The sequence below is a fragment of the Salvelinus alpinus genome, chromosome 5 (assembly GCF_045679555.1).
Source record: "Salvelinus alpinus chromosome 5, SLU_Salpinus.1, whole genome shotgun sequence".
NCBI lineage: Eukaryota > Metazoa > Chordata > Actinopteri > Salmoniformes > Salmonidae > Salvelinus > Salvelinus alpinus.
The window spans coordinates 64,246,663-64,267,373 of NC_092090.1; the positions used below are offsets into that span (position 1 = coordinate 64,246,663).

Below are 20,711 nucleotides of genomic sequence, written 5' to 3' on the forward strand. Positions count from 1 at the left end.
GTATAATACACAAGTGCATAAGTGTAATGAAAAGTACACATTGTAGGTGGTCTCAAGAAAAGGCCATTATGGCGCTCATTGTTTTAGTGGTCCCCGTCTAGATAGAAGTAGATCCCAACTGACACCCTATTCCCTATATAGGGCACTACCTTGGTCAAAAGTAGAGTACATTAAAGGAAATAGGTTCCCATTTGGGATGCATTGAGAGTGAATAGATTATATTTCATAATTAAGCAATAAGGCACAAGAGACCATACTATGCGCTGAATACAGTCACAGGTAAATGCTGTTGTTCAGCCCGATGCGAAGCGAAGGGCCAGTCAACCCATTTAACTTTGACTGTATTCTGCACATAGCACGGTCTCGAGTGCCTTATTGCTTCTATAAAACGGTTTCCAACATATAAAATGTAAATAAATGACACATTTTCATGAACTTTATCTTGATAATTAAATTCATACTATTTAAGTATTCCTTTAGAGGAAAGAGTCCGGACAGAAACTGGTTGTCAATTTTTTGGGCAATTTTTGTTAGGGAAAAACACTGGTTGTTCTTTCTATACTTCTAACAAACAATTGTTGCTATGCTAGCTAAACTAGCTAGCTAGCCGAAAGCTTATTTAGTTATGTCTGCTAACTTTTAAGATGTTTTGTTCACATTAATCTGTACATTGCCATTTATTGTGCATCCACTATAAAAGTGTCGCCTGGTACATTGTCTCCAGGAACAGGATCCATTCTCTTCCTATTTTCTGCCGGAATGGTTCACCAGGCGACACAGAACACTTTTTTAGTGGATGGACGATAAATGGCAATGTACAGAGCGTTAGCAGACATAACTAGGCTAGCTGTAGGCTAGATAGTTATCCAGTTTAGCTAGCATAGTCCCAGTTGGTATTAGATATAACGTTGCACCCTCTCCCGCCCATGGGGAAAACAACCTGTGGTTACCTAGGTTGCCCCATTGGCTCACAGCAAAAACTTCACCTTTTTCGAATGCAATTTTTGTTGTTGTCTGCTTGTTTTAGTTAATTACAAAGCTACATTTAAGAAAAGGGCAACACGTTTATAGATTACTTTCAACATTGCTTGCTCCCGAGCGTTCTCACTACATAGAAAAACATAATATTGTAGGCATGTGGGGCTTCCCTCATGCCCCTTTTAATGACGGTGCTGTAAGTGAGTGACTGCTAGCTAGCTACCAACAGGAACATTAAGCTAGCCAAGACCAACACAAACAAACAGACTATACAGCTACAAGTAGTAAGTGGAGTTTCAAACAGACTATACTAAACACGTTAAATGTATTGTTATTTTAATGTTGGTAACTGTTTTATTAAAGCAATGAAGCACTCGAGACCGTGCTATGTGCTGAATTCTGTCACCGGTAAATGGGTTGACTTCGGGCCAAACAACGCAATGTACTTGTAACTATATTCAGCACATAGCAGAGTCTTTTTTACCTTATTTCTTAATTGTGCACTGTCCAGTATTCATAGAACAGGTTGTGAAGTAATTTGTTTTATAATCCTCATTAGTAGTTATTAGTTTATACCACAGCATACAGCAGTCTAGTTTATGCACAGTAGGCAACACACACGCACACACACACACACACACACACACACACACACACACACACACACACACACACACACACACACACACACACACACACACACACACACACACACACACACACACACACACACACACACACACACACACACACACACACACAGACAGCTCTCATCATCTGTCTGACAGGCAGTGATTGACCCCAGTGCGTAGAATATGGATAGCATGTCACACATGATGGTTACTCTTTTTGGCACCCTGTCACAACATATATCCATTTAGGAGGTACACACACACAAACACAATTGCTAGTTTCCTGTGTACTTCACCTCTGTGGCTCCGTGTCTGTCTGACCTCTGCTCCTCTTGGTCTCTGATTGGTGGCTTGATGGTATCCTTATGTGTGTGTTTGCAGTGTGCGTGTGTCGTGTACAACAAGCACCTGTGCTGCTGGCTCTAACCCACTAGCCACTAACCAGTGCTAACCCTGTGATGGCTAATTCTCTGTGGCGTGGATCCCCGCTCACTAACGCCTTCTAACCCTGCATTCACAAACCCAGCCCCTCACTTCTGACCTCTGAGCCCTGACCCCGTTAACACTGTGACGTCCCAGCAGGGCATTCCGGTGCATTGCTGAGAGAAAGAGGAGGAAACGAGAACAGGAGGCAACCTCTACTATAACAGAGACTGAGAGGTACCTTCCTTATCCGACCTGGCTGCCCTGTACACAGTGCTGTAGTGTGGTGTGGCCCCCGCCCCAACAACCCCTGCACACACACACACGTGCACACACACAGAAACACACAGACGCACAGGCACCCTCTAACATTATTGTTGTGCCTCCCCCCTCACACTCACACCCTGTCCGTCAGACCAACTCTAATGATCGACCATGTCTCAGTAGCCTCTCACTGTTCCAGGTAGCGTGATCATACAACACTTTGCTTAAGAGCCAGACAGTTGCCTCCAGAAGTCAATAATCATTGGTGTGCGTGAGTGTCTGGGTTGCTGTGCATGGATGGGCTGGTGGTAAAGGAGGAAAGCTAGTGTCTGTCTCACCAACTCAAACCCAGCTCAAAAGTTGCGCACTACAGTATATATGGAATAGGGTTCCATTTGGGAGACAGCCTAGCTGTACCACTGTAGATGGGACCAGGAGCTGGGTTTGCGTTGGTGAGACTGACACTGCTACAACAGCTTGTCAACATTTTAGTCCGCAGGCCTGGCAGCTGTGCGACAATGGGCAGTGGTGTGTAACCGTGGCAATGAATCAATGTATGAACATTTACAGCGTGGCGTTGGCATGACAGTTTTAATCAGTGTTAAACACCGAGCTGCTGCAGTGCACAACGTGTGACTGTGTTCATGGAGACTGGACTGTAACTCACTTCTCTGCCGGACAGCGTTGTGTGGCTGTGACTGTATGAATCATGTGTCACAGTGTAGCTCTTACAGGATAAAGGGTACAATAAATTGTCGGTGTATTCAGTGCACCAGGGTTCTCATGTGTTGCAGAGGAGTATGGACAGTGTTTCATTGTATCAATTTGGTTCGATTTATTATATTCAGATTGAAGGAAGGATGGGTGGAGGATGGGTGGAGATTGGACTAAGAAGTTTGTATATGAAGAGTAACGCACGCACGCTAATACACACACGCACGTGCACACACACCAAAACATTAATTTAGGTCTGGAGGAGGTGCTCTCTCTTGCTCGCTCGCTCTCTTTCATCACTGAGTAATTTCAGGGAGTGCATCGTGCTGTCACAGGCACCCAGTTGATTTGTGTAAGAGACCTTGACAGCATTTTATTTGTAAACCAGCTGTCTAGAAAACACACATTAGCTTTAGCTTGGTATCTAACACGCAAACCGTTAGGCTGCCGTTACACGATGCAACTTGCACACAATTTTAGTTGCTAGCAACTGAGTTCTTTCTTGATTGCTTCGCGAAGCACCCCCCTGCAACTAATCTGTAAACACTTTTGTCACATGATCCATTCGACGGTTCGGAATTCTGACCCAGTTGTCATGTCAACACACAGCTGTCAGTTCTGCGCAGCACAATCCGCGACCAAGGTTGACAGAACAAAGACTAGCACAGCAGGAGATGTTTAAGTGATAATGCACTTGAAGCCGGTGTTTGGAGGATATATTGGCACGGGTGTTGTTTGGCCCGAGACAAAGTTGAGTTTAACAACACCCGTGCCAATATATCCTCCAAACATCAGTTTTATACATCAGGTTACCAACATATTCAAATAATGACTTGTTTGTTTCATCAAAAACATTATTTCGATTTTTTTTAAATTCATACTATTTCATCCTTCCACAAGATATAGTCCCGACACAAATCTAGGGTTGCTACCCAAGCCGGCTGGTCGTTCGTTCTATCGGTTGCTAGAGACGCGACACATGGACGCGACCCAGTCATTCGTTCTAAATGTTCCATTGCCATACTGGCTGGCAACGTTCTTATCCCTTGCCTGCTAGATAGCCAACTACGGCTAACTTACAGTCATGTCAAAAAGTGCAGGCAGAATAACAGCAAAGTAGCTGCATTTGCATTTGTTTAACCCTCTGTGGCATGGTGTTGCCCTCAGGCAACATACTACCTTTTTCTACCTCACACCACCACTTACATTTTTTGGGATAAATAAAATATATCACCTAACATGTTTGTGTCCAATGAAATGAGGGACTGAAGTGAGTGTGGCCTTTTGTCTGGGGGTGGAGCAGTCCTTTCAGGAAGCAAAGCCACATGGGACACAGTGCCACCAATTGGTAAGATAAAATCACTTTTTAACATGTTTAAATTGAAATAACGTTATATAAAAAACAATATGCATGAGTATGTAAAGACGTATGTTTGATTGTTTAAAGACTTATTTTGTTTTTATTTATATACTAAAACTGTTTTTTGGTTCGTTGCCTCAGGGCAACATTGTGCAGTTAGACCACTTTTGTTTGGGCAATATCATGCTAAAGTGTGGAGATGTGCTCGGATGCATAATTATGACCATAGTCAATGTTTTTACTTTACTATCTACTGATACTTACAGGAAATGGACACAAGAACGTTTTATGGGCGGAAGTGTCATGGCTGTCGTTGAAGAAAGACCAAAGCGCAGCGTGGTGAGCGTACATTACTTTTTATTATAGAAAATGTTGCCAACAAAAACAATAAACAATACAAAACGACCGTGAAGCTTAAGAGGGCTATAGTACCCCAAACAAAGACAACTTCCCACAGTGACACAAGGGAAAAAGGCTGCCTAAGTATGATTCCCAATCAGAGACAACGATAGACAGCTGTCCCTGATTGAGAACCATACCCGGCCAAAACATAGAAATACACAAACTTAGAAAACAGAACATAGAATGCCCACCCAAATCACACCCTGACCAAACCAAAATAGAGACATAAAAAGCTCTCTAAGGTCAGGGCGTGACAGGAAGGAACATCATCGGGCAGTTAGGGTCATTCCCTCTGACAGTGAGCTTGAGGAGTCAGGAAGAGTGGATCCCCGAATCAGGTTTGAAAGACAGTTAGGAGGTCAGGGGTCAGTTAGGGGTCAGTCAGCAAAGTAATGTGTGTGTGCACGTGTGTGGTGTGTGTGTGTGTGTGTTTGCATGCGTGTCGGGATGAAGAAGGGTATATGACACATTCATATGTGTGCTTCCTGCTTTCTTTTTTAAAGGAGAATGCCTGAGGATGAAGATGTAGCAGAGGTTGATGTTCCACGGCTACCCCGGTGGAGAACACCCCACAATGCATACTTCATTGCTTACCCAGAATGGCAGGGCCTGCTTTCAAGATCTGATGATATCATGTCCCTCCTCCAGTACTTCAAGCAGTTTTTCTCTGAAGACATTCTGGAAGTTATTGTAGGGCAGTCAAATCTATATGCGATACAATGTAACGCAAACAAGCCCCTTAACCTCACTACAGAAGAATTGGAGCAGTTCCTGGGTATTGTGATGTACATTGTTTGGTTTACCAGGCACCTTCATGTTTTGGAACAAAGCCTGCCGAGTGTCCCAAGTAGCTGACACCATGATACTGAATAGATGGGAGGCCATCAAAAAATCCCTGAGGTTGACAGGTGGGATCGCAAGCAAAAGATCATCACCAAAGTCCCCTGCCCTGCTGTGGTGTAAGAATACAACAAGAATATGGGTGGGGTGGATCTGCTTGACTCACTGAGTGCACTGTACCGGGACAAAATCAGATCAAAGAAGTGTTCCACTTCCTGGATATGATCATTGTGACCACCTGGCTGCTCTACCGAAGAGATTGTGAAGGCACTGGCATGAGAAAGAAGGAACAAATGAAGCTGTATACCTTCAAGTCATACATCGCTGAAGGCCTATGCAAAAATGGAACGAGTCTGGAGCGCAAAAAATGTCGTCCCAGTTCCACAATTGCTGGTGAGGTATGAGGAGAAGAGGAGCAAAAAGGACCCGCTGCTCCAATTCCAGTTCCTGATGTGCACCTGGATGCCACAGCCCACTGGAAGATTATGGCTGAAAAGAAGGGGAGATGCAAGGTACCAGGGTGCACAGGTACACCAAAAGCCAAGTGCCAGAAATGTGATGTCCACCTCTGTTTCACATCCACCAGCAACTGCTTCCTGAGGTTCCACACAGAAGAGAAACACTGATTCAAACAATAACCCACACAAACACACATTCAGACACATTTGCACATATACCCACACACATAGGCTGACCCCTCCACACACACACACACATATACCCGCACACATAGGCTAACCCCTCCACACACACACACACACACACACACACACACACACACACACACACACACACACACACACACACACACACACACACACACACACACACACACACACACACACACACACACACACACACACACACACACACACACACACACACATTTGGATGTTAGTTTATATGTTTGTATGGAATGTGAGAAACGTCTATACATGAGGTCTCAGTTGTAATTAGTAGTAGTTTGTTTATTTGATTGTTTAATGTTTTGACTTGAAAGCTTCTAATTGTGATTGGCTGAAACTATTTGTGGTTGATGTTTGTCTAAATAAAACTTGTTCTAATGCATATATTGCTTGTTTTCCTTATTCCACTTATCATACGTACTATAAAAAACCTTGGTGTTTCAGTACCCTCGTAGCACATTGTTGCCCTGAGGCAACAAACCAATATCTGGTTGGAAGGGATGACGACACATTTATGATGGATATATTATCAGGGACCCCCAAGCTCCCCAAAAATCGGGTGAAATATCCCCCCCCCCCCCCAAAAAAAAAGTCATGCCATAGAAGGTTAAGCTGTTTTCCAGAGACATTTATTTGGATACATCCATAACAATGAGATAATGAGGCATGGTTTCGCCTGGAAAATGTGCTCACTCGTCAGGACACTGATGTTCAGAGGAGCTAGCCAACAACACAGCTAATGTAACAGGGTTATATTGGTGATTCCCCTTGCCACTTTATTGTTAAGCCAATGGGTTTTTGGTTTTAGTTTTGTCTTGCCTTCACCTACTCAACATGGCATCTTATTGGCTGGTTTGCGTAGCTTGCTTACGAGGGAGGATGTTTCAGTTAGAATCGTCCCAAGTGAACAAGCACCAAACCAGCGTTAAGTTGTTGGTTGCATAGCACTGTACGTCAAAAGTGATTTTTATACTCCCAAGTGATGATTTAAATGTACAATTTATATCAATTTGTTATTCGAACATCACAAATAAGATGCAGCGTTTTTTGGTGAATATTTATTGTGCATTTTGTTGTAGAGAATTCCCGCCAATACTAGCTAGCAACTTACCGTGTCTGGTGGAGGGGGGTTCGTATATTGTGTACAGTGCGTGAGTGCAGAGTTGGATGGTGAGCCGTGCATTGCATGACGTGCAATTTTCTGCTGTTTCTATCAGAATAAAGCTCCATGACTGGTGCTACAAGTTGGAGTTCGTGTCGATGATTGATTGTACACAACGCAAGAAGAGTACTATTACACTAACGCAATCACTTCAAACTGAAGCTGGAAAGACTGCAAACTAGCTGCACTTCGTTTCGTTTGACATTTTTTCAATTGACATGTCTTTGTATATATCCCTAAAAATTATGCCAGCAGATTCATGATTTCGACTCGTTGAGAAACGTTGCCTGCCTGTCTATCTGTCTCGTCCCGAATCCCGACACGTTCATTACTATGGGACAGCTGCACATCGAATTTGAATATTGAAACAATGTTGCAAATGTCGGAGACAGTACGGTTTTTACAAATCTCCGCTGTTGAAAACGAAATGTTAGTCTAAAAGAAATAGATAATGTCTAGATGCTTTTTATAGTGGAGATAAAGTTTATAAATTGACTGGCTGAGCTGATGAGACAGTGGATTGCGCAGTCGGATGCAACAGAGTAAACAGGCATTTTAAAGGCATAGATTTAGCCTGTGGTAACTTGTGGAATAGACACCGGCTGGAATGCGGTTTTAAACAATCAGCATTCAGGATTAGACCCACCGTTGTATAAATACAAATTATTGTACATGGTATAGCAGTTAATAAATGCAATTTTGAAGTGAACCCAAACCTCTCCCTGACCAGTTTCAACTGAAATTGTTCAACATGAGCTACGCTAGCTAGCAAGTTTGTTGCTAGCTTGTTTAGCGTGTTGCTAGATACCTACCTAGCTTGATCAAAAAGTGCTGGCAATTAATTTTTTCTAGCGATCTAAATTGAACAGCCAGCATTTTGTCTTAATCGTTCCTTATACAATAACGAAACGCTTGGATAAACCAATAATAATTTGTGAAATCACGATGTAATGCAGCAGATGACACGGGGTGAGTTTAGAATTCTCAAACAATATGACAGAAGCATCTTCAATTTGATTGGCTGTTCCATGCAGTTTTAATCGCATTTGAGTTGCTTCATGTAACAGCAAAGTTACTTGAGATGATGTCACTTGCAACTGCAACTAAAATTGCATGATAGTTTCTTTGTGTAACCCCAGGCTTAGGCAACAGTCTCAATAAAGGTATTACCGTTATAAATTGGACACAGCAGAATGCACAACATTAGTTATAATTTATGAGTGTTTCTTCCGACGTGTTTGTCTTAACTATGGTATTCATACCACAACAGTATAGAGAGAGATTCAGTATTCCATGCTGGACAACACGTGGGACCAGTCCTCTTAAACAAAGACTAGCGACGACAGTGCTAAAACCGTCTTAACAGAGGCATGCATGCACAATAGCATCACGTGTCAAACAAGCATTCATGAATTATGAAAAAAACTGTTTTAGGCTTGTTTCTCTTCTACAACTCTGTTCCACTTACATTTAGGGATGTTTCTTTTCTCTGTTTCCCCTCATCCTTTTCCCTCTCTACTTCCTCCTTTAAAGCAGGCAGTGTTTGTGGGTAAACTGACGACAGCAACTCACACACACACACCGCCCACACACACACACACACACACACACACACACACACACACACACACACACACCCATATGCATAATGCCTGTGTTTGATCCACAACATGAATCATAACCATGGATATGTGTAAACCAGACAGCTGTGTAGAACGAGAGACAAGGGCACAAGGGATGAAGTAGGTTGAAGAGACGAGGAGAAGTAGTGAGGGATGAGAGGGAGGGCAGTATTCAACTTCAAATTCAAAGTCTAATTTCAACTTCTAAGTTAGAGGGAAAGAGGAGGTTAAGCACACATAAATTGCACCTTAAGCCATACCAGTGGCGATTTTAGCATGTAAATCTTTGTGGGGCAAAAAATCAAATGTTTTTAGATGCATGCCAGCAAAGCCACTAAACAACACAACACTAAACAATGCATTCATTTTTGAATTTTACTAAACAACACAACACTAAACAATGCATTCATTTTTGAATTTTTTATTTCACCTTTATTTAACCAGGTAGGCTAGTTGAGAACAAGTTCTCATTTACAACTGCGACCTGGCCAAGATAAAGCAAAGCAGTGCGACACAAACAACAACACAGAGTTACACATGGAATAAACAAACATACAGTCAATAATACAATAGAAAAAGTCTATATACAGTGTGTGCAAATGAGGTAGGATAAGGGAGGTAAGGCAATAAACAGGCCATAGAGTGGTGAAATAATTACAATATAGCAATTAAACATTGGAGTGATAGATGTGCAGAAGATGAATGTGCAAGTAGAGATACTGGGGTGCAAAGGAGCAAAATAAATAAATAACAGTATGGGGATAAGGTAGTTGGATGGGCTATATTTACAGATGGGCTATGTACAGGTGCAGTGATTAGTTAGTGAGGGAGATAATGAGTCTCCAGCTTCAGTGATTTTTGCAGTTCGGTCCAGTCATTGGCAGCAGAGAACTGGAAGGAAAGGCGGCCAAAGAAAGAATTGGCTTTGGGGGTGACCAGTGAAATATACCTGCTGGAGCGTGTGCTACGGGTGGGTGCTGCTATGGTGACCAGTGAGCTGAGATAAGGCGGGGCTTTACCTAGCAAAGATTTATAGATGACCTGGAGCCAGTGGGTTTGGCGACGAATATGAAGCGAGGGCCAGCCAACGAGAGTGTACAGGTCGCAGTGGTGGGTGGTATAAGGGGCTTTGGTGACAAAACGGATGGCACTGTGATAGACTGCATCCAATTTGCTGAGTAGACTGTTGGAGGCTATTTTGTAAATTACATCGCCGAAGTCAAGGATCGGTAGGATAGTCAGTTTTACGAGGGTATGTTTGGCAGCATGAGTGAAGGATGCTTTGTTGTGGAATAGGAAACCGATTCTAGATTTCATTTTGGATTGGAGATGCTTAATGTGAGTCTGGAAGGAGAGTTTACAGTCTAACCAGACACCTAGGTATTTGTAGTTGTCCACATATTCTAAGTCAGAGCCGTCCAGAGTAGTGATGCTGGACGGGCGGGCAGGTGCAGGCAGCGATCGGTTGAAGAGCATGCATTTAGTTTTACTTGCATTTAAGAGCAGTTGGAGGCCACGGAAGGAGAGTTGTATGGCATTGAAGCTCGTTTGGAGGTTAGTTAACACAGTGTCCAAAGAAGGGCCAGAAGTATACAGAATGGTGTCGTCTGCGTAGAGGTGGATCAGAGATTCACCAGCAGAAAGAGCGACATCATTGATGTATACAGAGAAGAAAGTCGGCCAGAGAATTGAACCCTAATTAATTGCACTATAACGGTGACAAAAGGTGCCTACAAACTGTTAGGGCCTACATAAAGTTGTCCCAACAGCAGAGCTTTCTTTTCAGCACCATGGAGTGAATCCTTACCACCGCTACACCTGGCTATCAGCGGAGCCTTGTCTGGCAGTGAAACAGTTCATTCAGCCTCATTTACTGCCTTTAAAAAAAAAGCTGATATGGCTGACTTGCTTAAACAAATGTGGTTTCTACTGACCATTGAGATGTACAAACTATGGCATAATGGGACGACGAGCAAATAAGAGGCAATCCGTAATTTCGATTAAGACATTAATGAGCGAGCTAGGACGGACGTATATATATAATATATCTAATATATTATATAATATATAACTATATGTTCAGCACTTTTGAAATGTACAGCGACAGAATTCAGAACATTGGCCGTTCTTACAGTATTCTCCCTGTACACCAAGTCAGAACCGTAGGATAAATAAAGGGGGCATATACGCAGACAATGAAAGCTCTTACAATATTCAATTATGACATTTATGTAAAACAGGCTATAGGCTACATGTGCACCACCAGATCAGTAGGCTAAGTTATGAGGGGGAAAGGTACCAAATTATTAGGGTGAGGCACATGGGCTACTAACAGCTTGCTACACAACATACACTTAGTATTACTTTCTTAGATGCAGTATACATATCTCCGAGGTATATTCACCACCACCACAGAAAGCACTGAGCTAGGCTGAAACACCTGCATTTTGGAGCTGCCTTACTCAAGAAAGCAAAGATGAGACCATGTTTTTGTATGCGGCTTTATTAACTCAAGGATTTTTTTTAACATTGTTTGCAAACTGATATGTGACACGTATTAATGGCAAAATAACATGCAAAACAACACATTTTTTATATTAATAACAAAAAATATATATAAATAAATCAAGTAATACTGTATATATACATACAGTGTCTTTGAAAAGTATTCACACCACTTGACTTTTTCCACATTTTGTTATGTTACAACCTTATTCTAAAATCAAAATACAAATCCTCAGCAATCTACTCACAATACCCCATAATGACAAAGCAAAAAAACTTTTTTTCAGAAATGTTGGCAAATGTATTAAAAATAAAAAACAGAAATACATAATTTACATAAGTATTCAGACCCTTTGCTATGAGACTCAAAATTGAGCTCAGATGCATCCATTCAATTGACTGGACATGATTTGGAAAGGCACAAACCTGTCTATATAAGGTCCCACAGTTGACAGTGCATGTCAGAGCAAAAACCAAGCCATGAGGTCGAAGAAATCGTCTGTAGAGCTCCGTGATAGGATTGTGTCGAGGCACAGATATGGGGAAGGGTACGAAAAAATGTTTGCAGCATTGAAGGTCCCCAAGAACACAGTGGCCTCCATCATTCTTAAGTTGAAGAAGTTGGTGACCAAGGTGACCAAGAACCCGATGGTCACTCTGACAGAGCTCTAGAGTACGTCTGTGGAGATGGGAGAACCTTCCAGAAGGACAACCATCTCTGCAGCACTCCACCAATCAGGCCTTTATGTTAGAGTGGCCAGACGGAAGCCACTCCTCAGTAAAAGGCACATGACAGCCCGCTGTGAAGATGTTTTTCAGCGGAAGGGAACGAAGGGTCTGTATACTTATGTAAATGTGATATTTCAGTTTTTTATTTGTAATAAATTAGCAAAAATGTCTAAAAACCTGTTTTTGCTTTGTCATTATGGAGGTATTGTGTGTAGATTGCTGAGATTCTTTAAAATCCATTTTAGAATGCACTGTATATATTTCTTGCCAAACAGGTGGGGCCCAAAACAGTTGGGGCTCTGCCCCATCTACCCTGAATGACAGTTCGCAACTGAGCCAAACCATTTCATGTGTTTCCTTAAGAAAGTTGTTTAGTAATTGCCTGTTTCACTCATATGTTTATGAGGATGCTCCAGTAACAAGGTTATCTCTACGCATTACTGAATCTAGTCAGTATTTACAATCTGTGTAACTAACATCACATGTTTTTTTGTTTTTTTTAACATTTGTACAGTCAGTAGATGACAGCTGAGTCACAGGAACTTGTTTCACAAGCTTGGATTTTTTTTAAATTCACAGATCCACAATGTTTTAGATCTTTTTTCAGAGGTTTTGGATGAGTCAGTCTGACCGAACTTGGAAAAGAGTTCATCTCTTTTGATCCAGTTGAATCATGTTGTGGGAGAGTTCGAAAGGAATCAGTTTGATCAGACTGAATAACTTCAAACACCAAAGCACCCCCCCGCCCACCCCAGTACATGAACAGGCATTGATTGACAAGCAGTTTCACTTTCCTGTCCAGGTAAGTTACTAAACTGTTACTCTTCTTCTTCCCTCTGCTCTCTCCCTCTTCTTCTCCCTCTGTTCTCCTTCTCTCCCCTCCCTCTTTCTTCTCCCTTCTACTGCTCTGTTCTTTTCTGTGACAGGAACTTCCGGAAGCACCTGAGAATGGTGGGCAGCCGCAGAATGAAGGCTCAGAGTGAGTTCCCCAGTGAGTGTGGCCCTGGTGCCTGTGCCGTCGTAGCTTGTTATTATGGGCTCAACTTTCGTCAGTGTGGTTGTGCTAAATGCATTCAGCCTGTACAGTACATGTGTCAGTGTGTGCTGGATAAAATATACTGCATGGTACATTCATGCATTCATAAATAAGTGTGGCATGGCTCAATATCAACTAGTTGAAGCTACAGTAAATGGAACCAAGTGGTCCATTGTGGGAGTGTGGTGAAACTGTAGTAGTATAGTCTCCCAAGCACACCGAATCTCACTTCACCCGCCCCTTTCCACCTGTTCTCCCCTCTGAATTCTGTGTCCCTCTCTTACATTTCAACCTGTCTGAAAAATAGACATCCAACTCCCAGGAGAAAGTGGTCAAAGAGTCAAGATGGTCAACGTTACGGCATGAAAGCTTTCAAGTTGGCGTTTTATAGTAGGATGTCTGGTTAGACGAAGCTGGTAGAGGTGTTGACTTTATTAGCATCTGTTAAGTGACTGGGTGGTTTGGATACGACAGGCCCAGCTGTGAGCTGGAGTACCAGATGCTCACCCACTCAGTATCACTGTTTCGTGATGATGACTCAGTCAGAGCAATACAAGGAACGTGTTTTCACCCAGGCTGTTTTTGAATGAACCGGGATGTGTTGTACATATGGGAAGTGTTTGTGTGTGTTGGCGTCTGTATAGCGGACTAAATCCCACTCCGTGGTGAAAGACGTTTCTGATGAGTTCCTAGCGTCTGTGTGGAGTGGCTACATCCCAATTATCTCTCCTTTTCTCCCAAAGTGTTCCTTTGTTCACTTCCCTTCACTGATTTGAAAGGATATTACAGGTATTAAAATACAAGGTGGAAACTCACTCTAGCCTCCACCAATCCAATGCTTTTAGATTTGTGGGAAGTAGTGAACAAGTGTACGCTTCAGAAGAAAATAGATATTATTGGAACACACCCAGTGTCTTTTGGGCTTGATTAGGGAAAGTGTGTGTGGCACTCTCCCCCCCCCCGCCCCCGGCCTCCTCCTCATCCTCCACTCATTCTCCTCCACTCCTTCATCAGCATACGCCGACCGCCGAGCTAAGAGTTTCAACCGCTCCTGGAGTGACCCAACCCCTATGAAGCCAGACTCTCTCCATGGCTCCAGAGACAGTGAGTCCAGACACATACTATACACACACACTCGCTCATGCAAGCTGACGTGCCCAGGAGACATACGCAAACACACTTTCTCACTCAAGCATACTCGGGCACAAGCATGTACAGTTAAGAATAACTTTACTGAGGCACAAACAGGCACTATACGTACACTATGGACACGCACACACTCACACAAACACACACACACTCATTTGAAAGAAGCTCCCCTGTACAGACTGTTTGACCCTGATTGTATTTTTCCTCTACCTATTCACGTCTGTCTTTTGGCGGCAGCGGTCTACTGTACCTTGCGTCTGTACGTCTGTCCTTTACGCCTGTACTGTGCGTCTCTGCAGTCCTCCATATCTGTCCAGGGTCTGTCCGAGTCTGTGCTTGTATGTTCCGAGCTCTGTCTTTCATCTAAATATTTTGCGTCCGTGTCTCTCTGCAACCTATTGTCTGTGTATCTGATGGCTTTGTGTGCCTGCTTTATGTGCCTATGATTTCTTGTGCTACAGTGCATTCGGAAATTATTCAGACCTCTTGACTTTTCCCACATTTTGTTACGTTACAGCCTTATCCTAAAATGGATGAACAAAAACCAAAATCCTCAATCTACACACAATACCGCATAATGACAAAGCAAAAACAGGTTGTTCGGAATTTTTGCAAATGTATAAAAAATTAAAAACAGAAATACCTTATTTACATAAGTATTCAGACCCTTTGCTATGAGACTCGAAATTGAACTCAGGTGCATCCTGTTTCCATTGATCATCCTTGAGATGTTTCTACAACTTGATTGGAGTCCACCTGTGGTAAATTCAATTAATTAGACAGGATTTAGAAAGGCACACACTTGACTATATAAGGTCCCACAGTTGACAGTGCATGTCAGAGCAAAAACCAAGCCATGAGGTCGAAGGAATTGTCCGTAGAGCTCAGAGAAAGGATTGTGTTGAGGCACAGATCTGGTGAAGGGTACGAACACAGTGGCCTCCATCATTCTTAAATGGAAGAAGTTTGGAACCACCAAGATTCTTCCTAGAGCTGGCCTCCCGGCCAAACTGAGGCATGGTGGTGGGAATGTTTTTCAGCGGCAGGGACTGGGAGACTAGTCAGGATCGAGGGAAAGATGAACGGAGCAAAGTACAGAGATCCTTGATAAAAACCTGCTCCAGAGAGCTTAGGACCTCAGACTGGGAGCGAAGGTTCACCTTCCAACAGGACAACGAGGCTAAGCACACACCCAAGACAACGCAGAGACCTGAAACCCAAATGCAGACACAGGAAGCAGATGATTGGAGTTTAAGATGATTAATAAATCCAAAAGGAATAGGCAAAAGAATGGTCGTGGACAGGCAAAAGGTCATAACCAGATCAGAGTCCAGGAGGTACAGAGTGGCAGGCAGGCTCGAGGTCAGGGCAGGCAGAATGGTAAGGCAGGCGGGTACAGAGTCCAGAACAGGCAAGGGTCAAAACCGGGAGGACTAGAAAAAGGAGAAAAGGCAAAGCAGGAAACCGGGGAAAAACGCTGGTCGGCTTGGACATACAAGACGAACTGGCACAGAGAGACAGGAAACACAGGGATAAATACTCTGGGAAAACAAGCGACACCTGGAGGGGGTGGAGACAATAACGAGGACAAGTGAAACAGATCAGGGTGTGACAAAAATAGCTGTGCCTCGATGCTCCCCATCCAACCTGACAGACCTTGCGAGGATCTGCAGAGAAGAATGTGAGAAACTCCCCAAATACAGGTGTGCCAAGCTTGTAGCGTCATACCCAAGAAGAGTCGATGCTGTAATCGCTGCCAAAGGTGCTTCAACAAATGACTGAGTATAGGGTCTGAATACTTATGTAAATGTGATATTTCCTCGGTGTGTGTCTCTCTATGATTCCTGTCTTCTTCTCTCTGCAAACAGCCAGCAGCCAGGTGTGCTGCATTGGTTGTATACTCTCCTGTAATCAGCTCTGTTTGTCATCCTTTCATCTCTCAACGACTGTGTGTGTGTGTGTGTGTGTGTGTGTGTGTGTGTGTGTGTGTGTGTGTGTGTGTGTGTGTGTGTGTGTGTGTGTGTGTGTGTGTGTGTGTGTGTGTGTGTGTGTGTGTGTGTGTGTGTGTGTGTGTGTGTGTGTGTCAGATGGGGACCTGCAGTCCTCGTCAGGGGCTCTAGATGAAGGGTCACAGGAGGATGCAGACTGGGAGGAGGAGAGAGAGCTGGAGAGAGCAGCCTGCGAGGGAGAGGACTTCATCCCACCCAAAATCATAGTGAGATTCTCAGCTCACCTACGAGACCAGTTAGCCATCTCATAGCAGTGCAAAGTGAATAGGGTACATTGTGTTGTTAATAGCTAAGTGTCAACTGTAGTAGAATATCTCTGTAGCTCTGTTCTAGATGACCTTAAACAGATATCATACTACTAAGTAGGGTTGTTTCTGACAAATGTATTTATCTGTTTCCATTCTTATTATGATGTTACTTACAGTATATAATGTACCCATTGTGGACAGTTTTTCGTAGATTTTTGTATAGATGTTGAGACTGTCCGTCTTCTTCCAGCTGATATCCTCTAAAGTCCCGAAGGCTGAATATGTCCCTAACATCATCCGTCGGGACGACCCCTCGGTCATCCCCATCCTTTATGTGAGTCCCTCTCATCCACTGGTCCTGTTATGATAATTCCTGGATATTCTGATGACTGTCATATCGATTTACAAGAGCCTCTTCTACACTTCCTAATTATTACAGTTTATATGGAAAATATCAACTTTTTAAATGCTACGCCATAACGGGCATACCATAAACCACCCCGTTCACACAGTAGTTGGAATTGTCTTACCGTCTCATCTTATTGTGTCCTATTTTTCATTTTTCTGTAGGATCATGAACATGCCACATTCGATGACATCATTGGTGAGTAGATTGATGTGTTTGTTTTTCAGTCATGGTATGCCCTGAATAATGATCATAGTACAGTATGTGGCCTCTCTCCCCAGCCTGCAGAAAAGTAACATTTTTACTTTCCTCCCTCATCTTTCCCTCCAATCACAGAGGAGATAGAGAAGAAGCTGACGGCCTACAGGAAAGGCTGTAAGATCTGGAACATGCTCATCTTCTGTCAGGTGAGAGAGAGGAAGGGGAGATGGTTTAGACAATATTGTGTGTTTGCGTGTGTGAGCTGGAGAATGGGTCCTTGTTGTCTCAAACTCAGCGTTTAAGTCAGCTTATTGCTGCTGCGGTTATTGTTGCACGCACATAACTGGAATTAACCTGTTCTCCAGGGAGGTCCGGGGCATCTGTACCTGCTCAAGAACAAAGTGGCCACGTTTGCCAAGGTGGAGAAGGAGGAGGACATGATCCAGTAAGTTCACTCACTTCTGACAACAATATCACCATGACAACTGTCACTGGATTGCAGGAACATAGACTAAAGTCATACACTACCATATTAATGCAGATTAATTTAATCTCTTCCACTTTTATTTGTATGGACAGGTTTTGGAAGAAGTTGAGTCGGTTTATGAGCAAACTAAACCCTGAGGCCAACCTCATTCACATAATGGGCTGCTATGTTCTGGGGAGCGCCAATGGAGAAAAAGTATGGATTTAAAGTTTCCTATTGTAGTTGCAAAATTCTAGTAATTTTCCCAAATATACCAGGTTTTCTAGAAATCCCAGTTGGAGGATTCCTGGATTTCCTGCGTTCTCCCCTCCTGATTCCAGGAATTTCTGCCAAAACCTTTGGGATTTTGTGAAAGTTACTGAAATTTTGGCACCATAGTCTGGGTAGCAGTCTGTTTAGCTGTCATTCCACTCCTTGACAATCCTCGTCATGCTAATCTTTGTCATATGACAGCTGAACAGACTGGTACCCAGGCTAACCCTACCCAGTACTATATTAACTTATGTAAAGAGTTGTTTCCTATTCTGTCACTGTCAACATTTATTACCACAACCGTACTGCTTCATTATAGATTAATGCACAGTATATAGGCCTATCCCTCTTTTTTTATTCATGTAGCCAGTATAGAGCCTCACACACACACACATCCCCCTGCCCTGGCCCTCCTCACCCACAGAGCCTAAGCCGTACTGGCAGACACTGCAGGGAACAAGCAGCTATGCACACAAACAGTTTCACGGACACACACAGACACACACGCACGCACTCAGGCACGCACACACAAACACACACAGGCACTTAGTTCAGATGGTCTTGAAAATGCATGCACTCTCACACAGAAACTCCGTACACATGCTACAGCATTTGTGTTTACTCATTTAAATAATTGAACATACAGTTTTCACACACTGTATTAGGCAGTCCAATATACAGCAACACATGCATGCATTTTGTACATTAGCACGCTGTACAGTCTGTCTACACTCTGACACAGACATCAGTGTTGTTCCAGTCTATCTGACATTTTCTCCACGTTGTTCCTTCTCTGGAGTGTGTGTGTGTGTGTGTGTGTGTGTGTGTGTGTGTGTGTGTGTGTGTGTGTGTGTGTGTGTGTGTGCGTGCGTGCGTGCGTGCGTGCGTGCGCGTGCGTGCGCGTGCGTGCGTGTGTGGCAGTCTGGAGGCTGTACAAGTCGCAGAAATGAAACAGGGAAGCATTTTTCAGTGCATTTTTCAGTGTTCTCTTCTGCTATCTGTAATCCCCTGCTACCTCAGCTGGAATGCAGATAGAAAGCTTTAGTCATCCGTCTAATAATAGTCTGCTAGTTTCAGAGACCTACGTACCGGTACACACCCAGCCTACCTGTATCTGCAATTCAACTCTAATATCTCCTTGATTGATTTTGGGTGTCTCCCAAATGGCACCCTTTTCCATATATAGTGCACTACTTTGACCAGGGCCTATAGGGAATGGGGTGCCATTTGGGATGCAAACCTTAACTTTGTTATACAGCTCGTTTCCACTCCTTTAGTTGTATTCACTCCCTGTACAGTCTTCTTCTGGGGAGCAGTCACCTCTAGCCTACAAAGGGCAAGACAAAAACATCATTAGTTCCTCCTCTGAATTCTGTTCATCCGTGAGTCTGCTGATTTCTGCCGATAGAATCTACCACCGAAATCCTTCTGTTGTACAGTATTCCCCTCTTTTAAAACAGTGACCCGGCTTTAAGGGTTCAAACTATTGTTGTTCATCTCTGTCGACACGGTCAGGGGAGTTGAGGTTAAGCACTGTAACACTGGAGCACGTTATATTAGCAGAGTCCCGCTAGGGGCCGCGAACCCTGACCTCTCCCACACACACACACACACACACACACACACACAAACTCCCCAGAGGTTCCGTGCATTGATTTAGATCCTGAGCATGCTGCTACTTCTTCTGCTCTGTGAATGGCGTCAGCAGAGAGGAAACGGGCTTCTGGAAAAACATTGTTAATTGGTTGCCAGGCTCCATGGGGCAGTGGGACTGGCTGGTCCAGACTGCAGGGAGTGGAGTAGGAGAGCAGGAGCGGAGAAGAGAAGAGGTGCAGGGAAAGGGGAGGTGCAGAGAGAGGGAGAGGAGCGGGGAGAGGGGAGGTGTAGGGAGTGAGCGGCGAAGTGGGCAGGAGGAGGGTTATGTAAGGTACAGTAATGTGCTCTGACAGGCTCTCTCCAGCAATGAGCACTCTCCTCGTACACAACAGCCACTCAACAACAGATATACTCAGGGAGACAAACACAGGTTAACACTTCAGTGTCACTTCCCATTCTGCTGTATACACAAGACACACTCTGCCCCTGTCGTTCCCACTATGAAGGGCTCTTTTCAGTTGATGTTATGACATTTAACTTTGGAGTTAGTTGTATTGCTTTCGGAGGTACAACTGAGCGTTAGTTTCCTTTGGAAAAAGAACGAGTGACAATATGTCTGCAATTGTTTTTGCTGTGAACAGAAGACTATTTTCTCTCCTCTCAAGAGGTTTGTCTGTTTTGCCAGATGGATGTTTTTGAAAATGTAAAATGTTCTGCTTCACAGCTAATCCAGAATCTGAAGCAGCTAATGAGACCTCATGCCATCGAATTCAAGTCCCCACTAGAGCTGTCTGCGCAGGGTGAGTGTAGCATGCATGACCCCACAAACGCAATTTCACATATGTACATGATCGATTTTCCAATATCTGCTACATGCGCCGCTGTGCACGTTCCCTGAATGTAAATAGTGAACATTAATCAAACCCAGCAAGGCAAACCAAGTTAATCAGGACATTAGGGAACACGCCGGCAGACATGTCTGAAGTTCCTGAGCTCTGAACGCACCCGCC

The 20,711-nt window shown here is 43.6% G+C and overlaps 1 protein-coding gene across 1 annotated transcript in view; it reads left to right on the plus strand.

Moving 5' to 3' along the window:
- LOC139576505 (NMDA receptor synaptonuclear signaling and neuronal migration factor-like) overlaps positions 1 to 20,711 on the plus strand; it is a 41,944-nt gene that overhangs the window by 16,432 nt on the left and 4,801 nt on the right. Inside the window, exons 6-15 of the mRNA XM_071402678.1 lie at positions 2,193 to 2,270; positions 13,244 to 13,308; positions 14,368 to 14,457; positions 16,590 to 16,717; positions 17,010 to 17,093; positions 17,330 to 17,363; positions 17,502 to 17,572; positions 17,732 to 17,811; positions 17,946 to 18,048; positions 20,426 to 20,501. Coding sequence (XP_071258779.1) covers positions 2,193 to 2,270; positions 13,244 to 13,308; positions 14,368 to 14,457; positions 16,590 to 16,717; positions 17,010 to 17,093; positions 17,330 to 17,363; positions 17,502 to 17,572; positions 17,732 to 17,811; positions 17,946 to 18,048; positions 20,426 to 20,501 — 809 coding nt within the window. The remainder of the gene's footprint in view (positions 1 to 2,192; positions 2,271 to 13,243; positions 13,309 to 14,367; positions 14,458 to 16,589; positions 16,718 to 17,009; positions 17,094 to 17,329; positions 17,364 to 17,501; positions 17,573 to 17,731; positions 17,812 to 17,945; positions 18,049 to 20,425; positions 20,502 to 20,711) is intronic.